Source organism: Ptychodera flava (assembly GCF_041260155.1).
Source record: "Ptychodera flava strain L36383 chromosome 23 unlocalized genomic scaffold, AS_Pfla_20210202 Scaffold_24__1_contigs__length_23054250_pilon, whole genome shotgun sequence".
In the NCBI taxonomy this organism is placed as follows: Eukaryota; Metazoa; Hemichordata; class Enteropneusta; family Ptychoderidae; genus Ptychodera; species Ptychodera flava.
This window is the reverse complement of record NW_027248278.1, coordinates 9,881,707-9,900,634: the sequence shown is the minus strand read 5'-3', so window position 1 is coordinate 9,900,634 and position 18,928 is coordinate 9,881,707. Positions and strand designations below refer to the sequence as shown.

At 36.5% G+C, this 18,928-nt stretch overlaps 1 protein-coding gene across 1 annotated transcript in view; it reads left to right on the top strand.

Annotated features, from left to right (window-relative positions):
• LOC139124898 (pyruvate dehydrogenase (acetyl-transferring) kinase isozyme 2, mitochondrial-like) overlaps nt 1-18,607 on the top strand; it is a 37,821-nt gene extending 19,214 nt beyond the window's left edge. The window contains exons 3-12 of the mRNA XM_070691005.1: nt 9,170-9,238; nt 9,672-9,735; nt 10,122-10,242; nt 10,881-10,967; nt 11,641-11,718; nt 12,157-12,239; nt 12,872-12,973; nt 13,877-13,990; nt 14,517-14,630; nt 14,851-18,607. Coding sequence (XP_070547106.1) covers nt 9,170-9,238; nt 9,672-9,735; nt 10,122-10,242; nt 10,881-10,967; nt 11,641-11,718; nt 12,157-12,239; nt 12,872-12,973; nt 13,877-13,990; nt 14,517-14,630; nt 14,851-15,000 — 982 coding nt within the window. The 3' untranslated portion in view covers nt 15,001-18,607. The remainder of the gene's footprint in view (nt 1-9,169; nt 9,239-9,671; nt 9,736-10,121; nt 10,243-10,880; nt 10,968-11,640; nt 11,719-12,156; nt 12,240-12,871; nt 12,974-13,876; nt 13,991-14,516; nt 14,631-14,850) is intronic.
• The last annotated feature ends 321 nt before the right edge of the window (nt 18,608-18,928 follow it).

Here is an 18,928-nt window from a genome sequence, read left to right as displayed (position 1 = left end):
GGTGAACAGGTTAACCCACCCACTACTAGACTTTGGTAATCCCCCGCTGTTTTTAACAGGATGGGTGGACTTACATGTACATTTAGGCATATAGGGTGATAGGGTATGTTAGACGAAGAACATGAACATTTGTGGTGACATTGGTTAAATCATAGACAGTGAAAGCAAAAATGACATTTAGGATTTAAAAACAGCAAAACTAAACATACCTGAACTCTGCTGATTTCTTCATTTTGATTGAATTTGAAATTGGTGTGCTTTGTATATCAGCAATAATGATATTTGAGTTTTCAATGAAATAGCAAAATCAATATTTTGTGTACATTTTAACCCTGTAAGGATTTGGCCCCAAAACAAGTACAGTACATGTATTCATACCTGTGGTTATTTGTACCGTGTAGTGCACATTCCCAAATCTATAAACGACCAAAATTAGCAGAACCGTATCGTTTTGTAGAGCAAAGATAGCTGGACCTCTATACAAACTGTACGTGCAGATAGTGTGAAAGGGTCTAGTAAAGAGAACATTTTAATGCTGTTTTCACCGTTGCATATTCATTCATGCTGTTCAATGTTATTATAGACAGCATGTCCACTGAAAGTCTATTTGAAACGACCCCAACAGCCTCTTTTATTCATGAAAATTTCTCATATTACAGTACATAATTGGTGTAGAGGGCTAATAGCACATTGAAGTTCCCAGAAATTCCAAAATTGATTCACAGTCATACTGATCATAGATTATAGATTATGCATTCATTGATGATGCTCCGTGTGTGTTGTCCCAGATTCATTGCAGTCAGTGATTGTACCACAGCACACCTTGACCAGTTTAACCTCTTTACCCAGTTGCGCATGTGTTTACAACTTCAACCATCGTCATCAACTTTCCAAAGAGCAAAATACAGACTGTGACGTAGGATTGGACTGAAAAAAAAATCAATGCCCTAGGAATACTATGACATGGTGGTGCTGTTTCTTGTAAACTTGCCAAGAAGTACTTGCATGCCATTTGAGGTCAGAGGAAAAACAACGCCATTTGTGTCAGGGTCACAATGACACTGACTGCGATTCCAAGTTCAAAGACCAAGCAGAAATACCATGCCACTGTTATAGATTCTTATATTTAAGTTGATACAGGCCTGTGTACAGTTACACAGGACATACCAATAGCACAGTCCCTCCCGTGGTAATAACAACTCACTGGGCTTATGACGTTATGAATTGTTATTTAGATCATGACCTGTTATCAGCTTTCTTAATGGTATGCTAAACACTCAAACTGACAAATATATATTGTAAACAGCATATCAACTCCATAAAGAACCTAAATTTATCGACACTTGTAAAAAAAAAAGTAAAAAGGTGTGAAAAACTGATGATTAAGAATAAAATTACTGGTACAATGACAATCAAAATTTTTGGAAAGTTACATTGACAATAATGATAATAATTTGATAATAAGTTTGATTGACAATATCAACATAATTTTAGGATCTAATTTGTGTGTGTGTGTGTTATGTTTGTATATGGTGTATATATAATATATGGTATACATGTGCATATGTGCACATATATGGAGAGGAGAGAGAGAGAGAGAGAGAGAGAGAGATTTGTTAAAGTCATTAACAGCTATGATAATAGTGATGGTTATACATAGATAATTTTGTAGTATATATGTGTGTGGGTGTGTGTGTGTGTGTATGTGTGACCGTGTGTCTCCTGTGTCTACTACCATTTTCCATGAAGACTTTCAATTTTGTTTTTAATGTGTAGGCTCTTTGGCCTACCTCTAAGTAAAAACATCCGGCAACAACAAAATGCATTTAATCAGACAATGCTGGAAAATGTTCCAGCTGCAATGGTTAGACTGGCCTGAATGCAGACGTCTAAGAGAACGTTAATGGGTATTGCAATCACTTCAGACCCAAGTCACAAAACACTGCATTGTTATAAACTTTAACCCTTGCATTGTTCCAGGGACCTACTAAAAGCAACCACAGGTACTTTGAAACCAAAATGTCACATTACCATGATAATAGTACACTTTGATATCCATCGATGAAGCATGGAGGTAGTAGCCTCCATCGATGAAGTAAGTGTTGATGGTTTACAGTCCCAGGGCTGGAGTTGTAGGTTAATGCCCTACTTTCCAATGTCATCAGATCCTGCTGTCGTTTTGAACTCACCGTTCCGATTTTTAAATAACCTGTGTAGCCAGTCCATTGCGTTGGATGTATTGCACTGTCAGCACATTATACACTGTAAACTACACGGAACACATCTGTCACAGCCATAGCTATCCCAATGTGTGCCCGAGTTACTCTTAGTTGTGCTGTAGGTGTACCAAATCATACTATGTTTGTTTGTTTGTTGTAGAGGTTTTGCCAAGTTCTGTATGTTTTTGAAAATTAGTTTTAGATTGTTGTCTGTTTATGCTGAGGTTGACAGTTGTCTAAAACAACTTTTAGCTCATTTGGATACATATTTCTGGTATTACCAAAGATTATATCATGACATCTTTGTCTGTAAACAGGATTTATTGTATGGTTTTGGTGATTGCAGTTTCAGCGTGTTACATCATAACAGTTTAACATATCTGTACTTTTCATAGTATACAAAAATGACAAAAACTTATTTACCATAGACCGTCACTTTCACTCATGTGAAAAGCATTCGTGTTATCCTATAGCTTTGTTTTCACACACTATAATGCGGTGTCATATTTCTATAAATTGTGTCCAGTAAAGTGTTTAATAAATCTTTCTACATATCAGTATCGTAGCAAGGTGGCCGTGGTCATAGTTGATATTAACTGGTTAAGCATTCCAAAGGTAAAATTTTCAGTTGTAAACTTTACTGCTATTAGTGGTGCTGCTGCCAATACAGAATACTGATGTTTTTTGAAGTGTCTGGCACTCAGTTCTGTCGTTATGGAGATTGAGAACTGAGCTTATTTTGCAGATAAAACTTATTGCCAACTTCAGTAAACCTACTCAGTCATGATAAAACCTCAATTTGTTTTGAAAATGCAATTTGGCTTCAGAATCTGCACCATTCTCCCTTCAACCATCAGATTGTGGTACATTCCCATTGCTTCAATAGGGTGAGTGGACCTATTTACAGAGAAACGCGGGGGGTGGGGGGGTGAGGTTGGAAGGGAAAGTCGAAAGGCAACATGACATTTCTACTATGCTGTTGGCTACCTGCAGAACACATCGCTGGTGTACTTTTGGAATGCAGGCACGACTTTTGTGCCATAGACTTTTCTATCTGATCTTGTACTGGTCAAGAATTGACCCTTGATTGCTCAAATGTTGGTCAGAGTTCCCATACCTGTATTTATACTGTCTGATGAAATTCTCTGTGTGTAGTAAAAAACAAGTACATACCCGTATTGCAGGGCTTGCATAGATGATCTGTTGGCCATAGGCCATTCAATTGCATCAGAAAATGTGAATCGCAGATCTCTTATCAGTTAAATTATTTGGTTTGCTAAGTCAAAGTGCCATCATTTCTGCATTTTATCCTCTTCATAACTGATAGTATAAACTATAGGTTTTGAACATTCCGCATCCTTGTAAAGAATGATGGTGTGCATATATTAAAACCTTCAGTGATCTAATACTGGTATGCTTGATTCTATTGAATACCGTACATACCTCTCACACTTTCCACCCCGTTTCTCAATGGACAAGCCTGATTTTGCTACAGAAAATAGTAGTAATGGACCAAACCATCAAGATGAAAGGTGTAACCCTTATTCTGTCAAACACATATATGTCACTATTAGGTCAAGTTGGTTAAACCTGGCAGGGAGACACAACATGTCCTATACATTGCATTCTGAAAAAACTTTACTATTTGAAGGCCGCTGAAAACACAGATACTGTAACACAGATACTGTAACACAGATACATGATTGTTACGGACTATAATAGTATAAAACCTGCTATAACATACCATGTCAAGTAGTTGAAAATACACATATAGATATAGCCTCTTACTGACTAGGCACATTGGGAAAGTATACTGTCTGGCAGGAGTAGAGTTATAAAGCAATGTATTTATGTAAATGTTCCATTCCAAAATGAAAACTTGAAATAATGGCGTGTATGCATAAAAAGACACAGACTTAAAAAAAACCCAGCAAAAATGTGTTGAAAAAACAACGCCAATCTAACAATGCATAAAAATTAAAAGCAAAGCAAACGCGCATTATCCCATTTCACTCCAAATGGTCCAGTCTTCCTTATGAAAACCATAGGAATATTTCACTTAGTAGGTAGCAACACAGCTTGAAAAGATTGATTGCGGCACTTAAGTTATGTACATAAGGACGGGTATTTCCAGGAGGTAGATGTTGGTAAATATAGAATATTATGTCACCGCATGACACCACTTCAGTCCAATAGCCTGGAAGGAAAAGATAACATTGTTAGAAAATAGTTTGAAGTAGGAAATTCTCCCATACTGCGTGGAAAATGAAAGGTAGTTAACCTTTACCTGCCAGACAGTATCCCTTCCCCATCTGTCAAGTCAGTAAATAGTGGTATTGAGCCAAAACCACATGTATTTTCACCCACATGCAGTGTTTTTGCTAAGGGTGGTGGTAAGCAGGTAAATGTTACCGGGGTTCCCCAGTCACTTTACCGGGGTTCCCCTCAGCATATCAATAGAATCAAATAAGGGAACAGCAGCAATGTTACAGGAGCTCCCAAATCATTTACCAATATTCCCCAACCTTTGCAAAAATACTGCACTTGGCTTGGTATGTTATAGTCTGTAAAATACTAAAAATCATGTTTACAGTATCTCTGTCTTCAGGGACCTTCAAATCTTCAAGTCTTTGTTAAAATGCACCATATGGGACATGTTTTGCTTTACTAGTTTTAACTAACTTGACCTGATGGTGAAATATGAACTTGGCAGGAAAAGGGTTAAAGAAGCAAACCAAATCTCTATATTAAAAAAAGTTCCAGACAGACAAGTTTAACTAGGAATGCATATTTCGTGAAGCACAACCCAAATTCATTATCAAATTGTATGCAACATGTTCACCATACGTACAATGTTAAAACTTCATCAGTCCTTGTTATATGGATGGCTGTTAGGGCTAGGGTAGGATTTTGATTCTGTGTGCTCTTTTTTTGAGTTTTTTAGTCTTTCTATGCCTTTGAGTAAAAAGTTCATGCGTTGTTACATCCGGCAGGTTGCAGAAACAGTAAAAGGTTTGTAAGATGCAGCAGGAAATCCAAGTGAACACGGCGGTATATTTGATAATTTGAATACAATACACGACCTGTGTATCTCCTGTTTGTACACATTGTATGTGGAGAAGGTAGAATTACTTAGTGATTTCCTTCCAGTAGCTGTTTTACCTTCCTGCTGGTAGCTGTCTTTTGCATTCAAGTATAACTTTTTTGCCAGATGTGTGAAAAATTGTTACCTGCCCGATGGGCAGGCGAAATCAATTTCCAGTTTTTAGTTTGCAGAGATCAGAGGCTAGGTAAATGTATATTGGTATACAAAAACTATGTATGCACAGAATGCAAAAATACAATAGCGCTGATCGCGGTTACAAGTTTGTTACCAGTGGCTAGAGCAGGGGACGCATGATCACAGGATGGTGAGTTTGAGCCCCGGCATAGCTATGGTGTTGTGTCCTTGCCATAGCAAGCAAGGCACTTTATTCCTCATTTTTTTTCCCCACCCAGGAGTGATGGGTACCTGGTAGGACAGTGGTTGTAATGTATGCGTTTAGCTCTGCTGTGCTTATTGGCTGCACATGTGAGCTGTTGTTTGCTCCCCAGGGAGTTGAGTGGTATAAATTAGGTCCAGTGACCAGGGGTAATAATAATTGTAAAGCACCTTAATCACAAGTTGATATGTTCGCTGTATAAGAACCCATTAATTAATTATGATTATAGCTGCATGTGTACACGACATCAGACATTGCTTCTTGAAATTCAGAAAAACTTTGTTGATGCATGTACGTCAGTTGTTCCAACTTGTAGTCTGAGTGATAAATTCATATGAATCAGTGTGACTTTTAGTATCCATTGTAACACTTATTTTCATTGTTCTTCCAGAAAATGCAGAAAAACAATTATTTCTGTATGTTAATGAGGTAAAAATGTGATCAGCACTATTATCAGAGCAGAAATGGCCTGGCAGACACTATTTTTCTGAAGCTGGCAACTTTTCAAAACTACAAGTCTGGGTTACTATCCATGAATAGCATACACTGCTAGTGGCTAGAACTACTGTGTCCTATAAAGTAATGTCAGTGAGTGAAATGGTAAATCCTAGCTGCTGTACAGTTCCCCAGCATTGTCTGTTCTTATGTAGACTTACATCTTAGTTTTGGGTAGATAAATATCAAAATTGAATAAAGTGGGGATAAACTGTAGCAGACTGTCATGTTAGTGGTAGGCTGTTGTGGAGATCATGTGGTGAATGTGTTGCTTGGCTGGCCAGTAACTGGTGCTATGAAATGCCAAATGACTTGGGGCTAGTCTAACACCTGATCTGTTTTTGCATGTTTTGGTAGAAGTGATAAAGTACTTCTTGCTTACACTATCTGTTCTATCTTTAAGAGGGGATGGCTGATTATCTCTTTCATTGTTGTGTCAGTATATTCAGTAATGTGAAATTATGTAACCCTCTTCTGGTATGATATACACTTGTAAACAACAGTGTCCTTTCATCAAGGTAGAATGTGCATCAGGGACAGATATTCAGACTCCCAAACTTTTACAATTCTTTTCTGATCTACCACTTGTGGGGGTTCTTTTTAAAGCTTTTGGAGTAAGAAATATTTTCATTGTCTTAGTTTTTCAAAAACTCAAAAATTTTATTTTTCCCCATAGAGTAAACACAGGTATGGTGGCCATTTTGAATTTCATTTGTCGGTAAATGTCAGGGAATTTCTTTCTGTAGTACCAAATTTGCCTAGTGATGCCTTATTTTTGAAAGTTTCATGTGGGAAAAGTTTGAGGAAAAGTTTGTCTTTCAAGTTTCATTTTTGAGGCGCATACTACCTGAAATGGCTTATTCCTTATATGTACAATATAAGGGTGTGTAGAATAAATTAGGTGAAACACTGGTACAGTAGCTGAAATGATATTATCTTAATGTGTATCATACTTGTACAGGATTATTTAGTAAAAATATAACATACAGATAATAGTTAATGTCCTTGGTACCAGCCTATTATTTGTCAAAACAAACATTGGCAAAAAAAAACCTGATAACTTATTCAGGTGTTTGCTTTTTGCTTTTCAGCTCATATTTGGTTTTATATATAAATACCAAAAAGAGCTTATATTTTTGACTGGGCATGATTGTAGAAATTCACCCTGTGCAATTTTGAATTTGTTTGAAGATCTGTATGCTTACTTTTCAGTGAAATTTCATTTCACATCGTCTTCGTAAAGTTCCATCGATTCATTTGCCAGTCAGTGTTTTAAATGCAGAATTTTTTTTAAATATCTAAATTACCGTACACACACACAATAATCAGTTATTTTGAACATGAATTGCTCATATTGTCAAAAATGTAGAGCAATACGCTTAAGACTGACAATCTGCTAAATTCAGTGAAATTGAAAAAAGAATAATAAACATACAAGTATGATGGGAATCAGATAATTGGTTTGAAGTTACGTGAATGAGAACTTTAAGTTTCACTACCAGACTTTAGAATCTGGCAGATGATTAACCTCTGCACCGTTGCAGATTGATTTAACCCCATGCTTTGCCATAGGTCAGTTGGACTCAGGTAAAGCAAAATAGGGGTGATGGAGCTTGGGTTGAAAACTGTTAGCAATGGTGGCAATATGGTGTTCAGGGAATGGGGTCATTGTCATGTGTGACATGAACACGTGTGGTTGTCCTCACATGTTGTGGAGTGAACACAGTGGATCTATCTGATATTAAAGAGAGAATTCACTGTACAATGGTGATGTCTATCTAAGAGGATAGCAGTTGTTATCTCTTCACCACAATATTTACCCTGTCTATCTTAATCACATACTTGAGTGTTTTCAGAATAATTCCATATTGATGACACAGCACCTTTTCCATTGTCCATGACCAACTTCATGTTGCCTAGATTGCCAACCATTCAGTTTTATATCATATATACGTCTCTGTACCAGCGAATATGTGATTTATAAAGGCAAAGAATCATTAACTAATGTGATAGGAAATGCCTTTGTAACTTAAATCCAGTTAGACAGTACTTCATTAACCCTTTGAGTGCTGTAATTTTCCCCACCAAAATTTTAGTTCAACATTTTATCTATTTTTATGAAATTTTTTGTAATTTATGTGATGACTTAGGATCACATGGACATCGCATTTCATTTGCAACAGTTATCTATCAAAATTTTGGCAAAAAATCAGCAAAAATTTGACTTGGAAATATTTCATAAAGGTGACAGAAATTGACTTTGGCTCTCAAAGGGTTAATTCTACTGACATGACTGATAGGTCAGTGATACACATTTTGTGAACTCATAGTTTAGAATCTGGTGATGCTGGTTCACTTCATTTGAGTTTTGCCCCTCTTTGGGCGACAGATCTTAAAATTTGATGTCCTTTTGTTCCAAAATTATCAAAAAAATTACATAAAAATTCATAAAGCTTGGTAAAATGTAGTAAAATTTTGGTCTGAAAAAACACAACACTCAAAGGGTTTAATATATAGTAATAGAAAGCCTAATATCACAAGACATGGAATAGCTGTAGGATGAGTCACCTTTGATTACTTAGTATACCCCTCTACCTACCAAGTTAACCCTTAGAGCGCTGTAATTTTCCCCACCAAAACTATAGTGACACATTTTACCAATTTTTATGAATTTTTCTGCAATTCTTTTAAAAACTTTGGACCAGGTGGACAGTACTTATTATAAACTGCAGTTTTTGGTCAAAATTTAGGGAAAAATCATAACAAAATGTTCAGACCTGAAAAAATTGGGATATATATTTTATAAAGGCAACAAAAATTGACTTTGGCACTCAGAGGGTTAATAAACCAATTTATTTACTTATTTGTCTATTTATTTATTTTTAATGTATAATGTTTGTTTTGTATACATGTATTTCATTCATCCTGTATTTGTTTGGTGAGTTCACAAAATCATTATTTTTGATCTTTTAGGTATTTACAGAGTTTGAAAGAACTGCTTGAGTACGAAAATGCCGACCCTAACAATGATATCTGTGAAAAGTAAGTGTTTCCTTGGAATTTCAACCTTCTGCAGGACAAGATCTTTAACCCTTTCCTCTCAGCTTTATTTGTCATTATTAGGTTAAGTTAGAACAAAACAACCACGCAAAAAATGTCACTTAATCTGTGAATATATTATGACTGAGATTAGACAATGGATGACTCATTAAAACACAGAAACGCGAGAATTTCAGGTACTTGCCTCACAAAGACAAACATACCAGTATAGATTGTCATTTTCACTATCCCAGACAAGATAGCATGCTCTACAATGAATGTCTGATTTCTATGCTGATTTTGATGGCATAGCACAATGAGAGTTAGTAAGACATTCTCTTTTCAATGTTCTTTATGTTAAAAAATCATTTCTGTACAACGGAAATAAAATCCTTCAGGGACATGCAAAATTTGATATATTGTTTTGATTTGATAGTTTTACAGACAGACTTCAGAAGATCAGAGACAGGCATGCTAATGTCGTAGAGACCATGGCACAGGTGAGAATTTCCACTCAAATGTACAATAACTTTTATCAACCAACTCATGTTGCGAAATATCGAGATGCCAAACACTCTAGGTGTAACATGTATACAAATATCTATACCCATTTCAGTAACTCAGCTAGCAGTAACAACTGATCAAAATTAGACTTTCACAAATTCTCATTTGCTAAACAATTCCTTATTTCTGCCTTGTGGAAGCATGCCTTCAATGGTCTTGCCTTTATCTGACCTTACTGATTTGTGCCTGCTGAAAAGCAAGGCCCTCGATTACATACGGGTAATATCCTGCCATTGTGTGATACACTTTACATGGGCCATAAGCTTGGTCTTGAACAGCGCCCTCTATACCAATATATGTGAAACTTTCGTTTTTTCCACAGGGCGTCATTGAGATGAAGGAAACCCACGGTATAGATCCACAGAAGGAAACCAATTTACAGTACTTTCTTGACAGATTCTTTATGAGTCGTATCAGTATACGTATGCTGATTAATCAACACAGTAAGTTCCCTCATTTTCCAGGAAATTCTCTTAGAAAACTCTTGTTTGTATGGAGAGTTTCAGGTCATACCACATCTGACCACACTAAGTCATGTTTATTGTACATCTCAGAGAGATAGTTATGGTTGTTGGTTACAAAAACCTAGTTAATATCAAATTATTTGATGTGATTCTCTCATTTGTGGGCATATGCCCTTCTTCTCATGAAAGCCAAACTAAAAAGAAACAGTTTCTGTGATTTGCGATTATTTTTTTAAGATTTTAACATTTTAATAAGGCATTGTTTGTATAATGCATCTGAACTGAGAAAGTACTGTGTGTGAAATGACTCTGTAAATCCTGCACAACCTAAACATGAATTTATCAACATGAGAACCTGTTGCCGTAAAGAGTACAACATATTATTTTGAAGCAAGCAAATTGCACGTCTCACAACCTACCTTCGGTGATAGAAATAGTTTTTGATACAGAGAGCAGTGGTATCTAAAATTTGTCTAGAACGTTTACTGATCGAGAGGCAGTCAGCTGATTTATTTTCAGGCCATAACGTTTCAAACTATTCACATCTGACACAAAAGAGCATTTGCAGTAATGTAAATTAAACTGGCATTTTCTTTTCTTTCTTTTCTTTTCCAAAGCTTTGGTATTCGGTCACAATCTTCGGACCCATCCTAGATATATCGGTAGTATAGATCCAAACTGTGATGTGGAATCTGTTATTCATGGTGAGTCATCAGACAAGTCAATAATTGATATCTTTAAAAAATAAATAAAATTAACCCTTTGACCTCTCTGCTGATATGCAATTAACCTTTGACCTCTCTTCCTGTATAGACTTTCTTTGTTACCCAAGCAATAATAGACAGTAATTAAAAAAACAAATTTATTAGAAAAATATGTCAGAAAATCTCAGTTGAACATGGGTTCATTTTTTAATTCATTTACTCTGTCATCAGGGATTGTTATAGTGTGTTCTGTGGAACTTTTCCGCATAAATTAACAAAATTTGTAAATTATAATGTATGTGATAATGTAAGTCTGTCAAAGAAACAATCCTGTAAGATGTTTCTGTTGAGAACGTTGCCATCATTACTTGTATCTGCTTAAATATATACCATCTTAGACTTGCTCCAAGTCTGCTAGCAAATGAACATCAAAACTGTGTGAATTGAAAGAATAAATTTCAGTAGACTGTCTCGCATATCGTGAGGTGACTTTCAAATTGAAACAATATACTTCAGAAGACTGTCTCATGGTTAGATGAGCATAATATCCAGCTGGTAACTAGCATATACACTCAAAATTTTTGGCAATTTATTCATCTGTACAAACAAGACCAAGAGCTGTTACTTATGGATAATACGATACAAAGAGGATGATTTTTGTTTGACCTTACAGATGCATTTGACAGTGCAAAGTATTTGTGTGATCAGTACTATCTGGCTTCTCCTGAAATGGAAATTAAAACTATTAATGGTAAGTTAAAGGGGAGAGAGAGAGAGAGAGAGAGAGAGAGAGAGAGAGAGAGAGAGAGAGAGAGAGAGAGAGAGAGAGGGAGAGAGAGGAAGTGGCAAAAGCTTAGGATAGGGAGAGGTAGGCAATTTGCAGCTGACAGTAGAGACAGAGAGAGGGGAGGGATTCGTAGAGACAGAGAGAGGGGAGGGATTCGAGGGAGGGAAAAAAGTTGGGAGGAAGAGAATGAAAGAGAGAAAAAGAGACAGAGCTGAATAACCTGATGAGGGGCAAAGCAAAATAGAGGGAAATAGTGGTAGAGGAGTGGATGTTATAGGAAGCGTATATTTTCAGAGTCTTTTGAACAAAGCACATAGACAAATGATGGACTCGTTGATGTACCAAGCATTGAAATATGCATGTTGCCATGGTAACCATTAGTCTTATGATCTTCATCAACAGCAACTTGTAAAGACAAGAAGACTGATGTACAACTCCAGTATGTGCCATCACATCTCTATCATATGCTCTTTGAACTCCTCAAGGTATGTTTGTTTAATGCTTTATATGATTCTTAGTACCTCCACCCAAAAAATTATTATACAAAAAAGTTTTTTTCTGCTAAGAAACGTCCCATCACTCTTATGAAATATAGTGCATGATTTAAGGCTAATGAGTATTGTTACTCTGTAATGTTATTATTGTTCAATTTTCATTCTCAAACTGCTCACTTATATGCGCTTTGTATGATTCTCAGTACCTTAACTACAATTTTGCCACCCAAGCATAGCTGGTCAACAATATTTTCAATATGGCGGATGTCTATAGGTAAAACATATAAGATTACAGAGCCAAAGTAAAGTTTTAGGTTTTACAGGAATTTATTGCCAGAAATGCCTAAAAAGATGAATTAGTTGAGCTATTTTCATGAACAAACAACTTACAGTCATGATATCAATTACATTTGTGTGAAAAGTATTTATCAGATCACTGTCTCAAACTTGCTGTGGCGAAAAGTTGACTTTTTTACCCACAGTGCATTTCAATATGGAAATGGAAATATGAAATGTAAAGACAGACTTTCAAAAACAGACGAGTAGAAGAATGGTTCATAGACAAAGCTGTTTAGATCCTGTGTATGCATTCATGTTATCTGCTGTGTTTTCTACTTTCCCAGAATGCAATGCGTGCTGTGGTAGAACACCATGGTACTGCCAGCATAGACTATCCACCACTGGAGATACTGGTCTGTGAAGGCGAGAATGATGTCACCATAAAGGTAAGCATTCTTTGTCATTCTGTTGATAGTGCATGAAGTGTGAGACAGAATTCGTCAGTCTGTTGAAAATGTTGGCTGTTGGTTCAAGAGAAACATATTTGTAAATTTCCCAAAAGCTTGTTAATTGTACTGTGTCATGATTCCAGAGAAGTCTTTTGTTATCAACCTTTGAACCTTGACCCCTGTAACCTTTGACACCATGCAGAGATTTTCATATGAGCAAGGTGCTTGGTGTAGTGTATTAACCGAAATAGTTATGTACCGGTACTGTGTTAGCTAGGTAAACCCTTGTATGTGACCCTTGACCATGTGCTGTTGAGAACCAATATAGCGACACATGTAAATTCTGAGTGTTGTGTTTAATCCTGGCCATCCACTGTCTCAATTGAGACAGAATTATTCACATGGAAAGATCAAAATCCTAAACAACGATGCAGTTTTGATACTGATAGTATAATTGTAAGTCGTTGAAGTCTGCATCTGTTTGAGTGTTATGTAGAAGACTGTATTTCAAATGTTACATCAACGCAACCATCTTTTAACCAGAAGTTGACCATAGTCACTGTACACAATAGAAATTTCACCAAGTAACCTATTAGAGAGGAAAAACCATACCATATTTCCTAGCAAAAAAACGATCAACAACACGTGAGTGGGACAACATAAAGTCAAGTTTCTCTGAACCCCAAAACCCTTCTCTTCAGTGGTCAAGTTTCTCTAAATCACCTGAAAATCTCCATGGGGTGACCCTATACACTGCAAAGGGACTTGGCAAAAATTTCACTGAACTACCTGAATATGTACCTATGTTACATGACAGTGGCAAAACACTGCATAGTGTGTGAAATTACTGTATCATTGTTTTCTTAGACATTTTCTCTACATATTTCTGTCTCTATCCAGCTGAGTGATAAAGGAGGAGGTATACCCAGACATCAGATTGATTTGTTGTTTCATTATATGTACTCCACTGCACCGACTCCACCACAGCCTGGATCCACAGTGACTGCCCCACTGGTAAGTTGTCACTCAGTGAATCTTATTCTGCTAATATATGTGATTTGGTTAAGAAGAAAGCCATTTTTGAGAACCGAGCAGAAAGGTAGATGAAAAAATACAATGTTCTCAGTGAACTTGACTTGAACAACAAAGAAAACGAAAGCGAGACTGTCTGATTAATTTACACATATGCTGATCTTTGTATTATGGTAATGCTGAACTTTGGGGCTGGTATTATTATTAATAGTATGTTATACCCAAATACTCTTCTTAGAAAATATTTTGAAGGGAGCCCTCGTTGGTTTGCCTTTGTCTAGTCTAGCTGGTTGTTGCAGTCTGACTTCTGTATTCTTTTCTCATTATCTTGAAACTTGTGCTTAATCAGAGCATGCGTATAATGTGAGGCTTTACCCCTTTAACCACTAATGGTTTGGCCCAATCACATTGTTTTCAATGGTAAGGATGGACTATTGTACTCCGCAGTTAGGATGGACATACACACTGACAAAGGTTTTTAATTCCACTGTCTGTTCTCCATCCACAGGCTGGTTACGGATATGGATTGCCAATTTCCCGTCTCTATGCCAGGTATTTCCATGGAGACTTACAAGTCACATCCGTTGAAGGCTACGGCACGGATGCCATCATATACCTAAAGGTAAGCAACACTGTACAGTGTTCTACAGTAGTCAATAGAGAATTGAGGGGCAATAATGGAAACTTGTTCCAAATTGTGCAAATGACATACCACCTTTTGTACTTTAGTAAACAATCAACAAAGTGTGTGAAATGTAATGTGATAGGCTATGTCTGTTTGTAGTGATGTTTCCACTTTTTGCAAAAAATACTCAACATATGAATGTCTTACAATTTTTCAGGTTTTGTCTGGTGAAGCCAATGAACTTCTCCCTATCTTCAATTACGCCACGTCAAAGCATTACAAGACGCAAGTCTCATCTGCCGACTGGAGCTCACCAGCGATTCACAATATTGCCGTGGCCAGCGGTCCCAGATCCATGAGAATGTAGATCTCATCTGATTGGATAGAGAGAACTCTCTGTTATCAGACAAGACCATATATGGAAGTCATTATGATAATACTCATTGAAATCATGACCAATGACAGAATTGCTATGTCACCAAGGGACCATATATGGAAGTCATTATCATATTTCCCTTATAAGGATGCTGTTAATACAAATAAGGAATAATGATGTCATCATTTTGCTGTCAGGTGGATATTTCACACAGCAACTGTGCAAGGCTGTTCTTGCATTCAAATACTGGACTGAATTTCAAAGAGTTGCGTGATAATATCATCACAGGAACACTGTATTATTGCTTTGAGTTTTTATTTTGAACATTGTGGATATTATACAAGCAACTGCTTTGATATATGTTTCTCGACTTGTTGTTTAAAATGATTGCTAGGGAACACCTTGTTTAAAAGCAATACACTACAGATAATGATGTTTTTCTTGTCTCATTTTTGTTGTCTAAAGGGCAGCAGTGTTTTGTTTCTTAGAATTTCGATACAAAACAAGGTCATTTTAATTTTTTCATCTGTTAAGATCGGAAAAGTCGGATTTCTTTTACCGAATGATATTTAAGCAGAAAAAAGCTTCTACATTTCTGAAATATGGTATCTATTTGACCTTATATGGAAATCACTACCATACTTTCAGTGTTCTTGTCCATTTTGACTGTAATTTGAAAGTCAGTGTCAAACAAATATGGCATGTGAATTCCCTTATATGGGAAGCATCCCTTCTATCTTGTTTGCATATTATTTCCCTTCTATTGGTCATCTCCATTCCCTAATAAGGAATTTTTTTGTCCTAATAAGGATTGGAGGTTCCCCCCATGTGTTTGTCAGTGTTGTATTGGTGTTGCTTTAGTAGTTGTGTGCATCAGACCTTTCTAATGTGGTGAATAGAACACACCCCTAGCATACCATGAATAATGGAATCGTCTTCACTTTTTCCATGAAATGTTGGCTCAAACCATTGGAAACATGGGGTCTGTTGAATTATTTGAAGATATCCTGTGCAGAACTGCAGCCTGCAGAGATACTAGTAATCTTCCTGTAGTTATTTAGGGGTAGAGGGCAGCAAATTGATATGTAAGAAGCTATCTGCTTATATACAATGCAATACAATCCATGTACCTACGTACATGAATATTTCATATTGATATGATATCATTAGCATAAAATTTTAATATCAAAGCAATATTCATTTGCATAAAATACTAATCCACCTGGCATCTTGCACTGACAGTTTGCTTTAATTGGTAGACAGTTTACAAGAAAGTTTAATCACTGTGTGGTGATTACAAATCAGTGGGAAAGATTTCTCACATCAAGCAAAATAACTCATTAGGGAAGAAAGTGTCAGTTTGTTTCTTTTCGGTGAGTACTGCAGAGACATTTGCAAGTCGTAATATTCTGGCTACATCCCAATTTAGCATCATTGCTTTCTCTCTGCTAGAGCTTACCATTGTTAATCACAACCCCTTTTGGCATCCAGTAACTTAAAAAGCGCAGTACCCCTGCTGCTGCTCAAATGTGGACTTTCCCTGTAGTTTTCAGCAGCATGGTTAATACCACATACAAGCACACAGGGGTGGTCGGCCAGTAACTGAAACATCAGAGGCTGTCATTCAGCTCACAACCAAACCAGCAGTATTATGTGGTAATTTACAGAGAATATCTATCAAACTTCATTTGATTTTACTATGGCATAATGTGATGGATATTCACAGTGTACCTGCGGAACACTGGGCTCCATCTTCATAATGAAAACAGTAGTTTCCTAAGGAGTCTGTCCTTTATCTTTTTAATACTGGACCCCCTAGCATTATGTTGATTTGTAACACCCGTGAGTTTTGGGCAAAACCTTCTTAAGTCATAATTGCCATATTCTTCATGGATAACCTGTAAACATCACATTTATATACTCAAACAATCCTGTAAATATACTTTATGTGAACATATACCGGTATACAAGTATATCATGCTCCAAAGTACTTCCTTTCCCTGTATAAAATTAAAGCCGTTTTTACATGGAATCTTTGGATCAGACAATATAATGGCGTGGTCATTTTGCTCATAAACACATTCTGTGAGAGGTTTTGGTTATTGGCTCATAGGAAACAGGGTCAGTGAATTTGATTTGCTTAAAACGGTGATTAACAGGGTTTGTGTCCTTACTTGACCAATCAAAACGCCCCTTGTGAAACTGCATCATAGACCCAGTCTTACAACGCACGTAGGAATTCTGAGTGGGAGCCTGTCGTTGACATGATGCTTTGCAGTTGATTTCTCATTACCGGCATGTAGTTTATATGAATGGAACGGTTCTCTCAATGTACAGGCAACCTACCATCTTTGACCCCAACAATGACTGAAGGCGCAGTGTTGAATATTATATTTTTTCTCCAAAAAGATGTTTTTTGAACCAATTATATTGTACCATTGATGTGTTGACATGTATTTGGGTAATAAGACTGCCAACATGGTGTGTAAAGTTTTTGATGATGATTGTTATGAATTACAAATTTCTTTATCTGTGCACCCCTAATTCCCGGTAAGCAGGTCCTCCTTCACCATTTATAACAATGGGTTTGGGCCAAACCATGGCACTGAAGGGGTTAAGTTAGATTGAGAAGGCTGCTTTGGGCACTTTTGGTTGTAATTTATTTGAGTATACCGTGACAACCTATGCTGCTATTTCAGTGTGGGTCCAGAGATAGCAGAGCATTTTAGACTCTTTCGGTCTTATAGTTTTATCGGTGGTAATCAATGTGTGAGTTGGTTTTCCATCCTGTTAGTAGTTAGAACGTTTTATAGTTTTATCAGTATGAATGCCGTACCATGCTAGATTTCTATTTTTTTTTCTCACACCTTTGACCCTTGTCTTCTCTATTGCTTGAGAAACTTGATGAAAGTGGAAATGTTCTGGGGGTTTGTAAATATGTATCAAATTGCTTCAATCATACCTTTTTTATTGTTCTGTTCACATTAAAAGGCTTGACATTGATTTACCGTTGTAGATTATCTTAACGTTTACAATTTTAGCTTTCGTTGGAAAAGTTGAAAGCAATGCAAACTTATTACTTGAATTTTAGAATTATTGATAAAATGAATGTCTATCTGGGAGTTATGGGTGGAAGTTGTCCAGCAAAACAGTGTGCTAATTTCATGTTTGCATATTCATGAGTCAATAAAATAATTTGAATATTGAAAAAAAAACTGGCAACCAATTTGACTTTGTATACCATCCTGCTGCAAACTTCAAGTCGTTACCAGAAGTGCGCCCTCTATGTCAAACGTGTGTCAAGTGCTGAGAATGTTCTGTACTATCGATGAAAATTTGACATATAATTTGTCAAAATTTGACACCTTGTACCTTGCATAGCACAGACTCAAATTTTCCAATTTTTTACCCCAAATGAACTCTAAGGTTTGGGAAGTATTATAAACATGAGGGCATACTGGTAACCATGGTAACTATATTTTTCTTCCAAATGTGAAATGATCACACATAGCTGCATGATATTTTTCTTGATATTCTTTCATTGCCAGTTACAAGTGAACAATATTTTAAACCAAATAAACGTTCAAACTGTACAGAAGATCTATGTCTCTGTGATGGTTTTCTTTGAACTGTGTAAGGCAAACCTGTGTATTGTTGTCAACCAAGGAACCTAGAACAAAGTGGCCACTGTGTGGAAGTTGCCTTTCTATCTATGGGATATCGTGTCTGTGTGTGTCTGTGTCTGTGTCAGTGTCAGTCACTCCTATCTGGGAAGATAGTGCTGAATTTTAAAAGGGAAAATCTCTGTTCAATGATCCTTGTATCAAAAGCTATATCTCTGAATAAATATTAACACAAACAAAAACACTTATAATAGAATGACCATATTCTGTAGCTCACAATATCAAGATTTTTATGT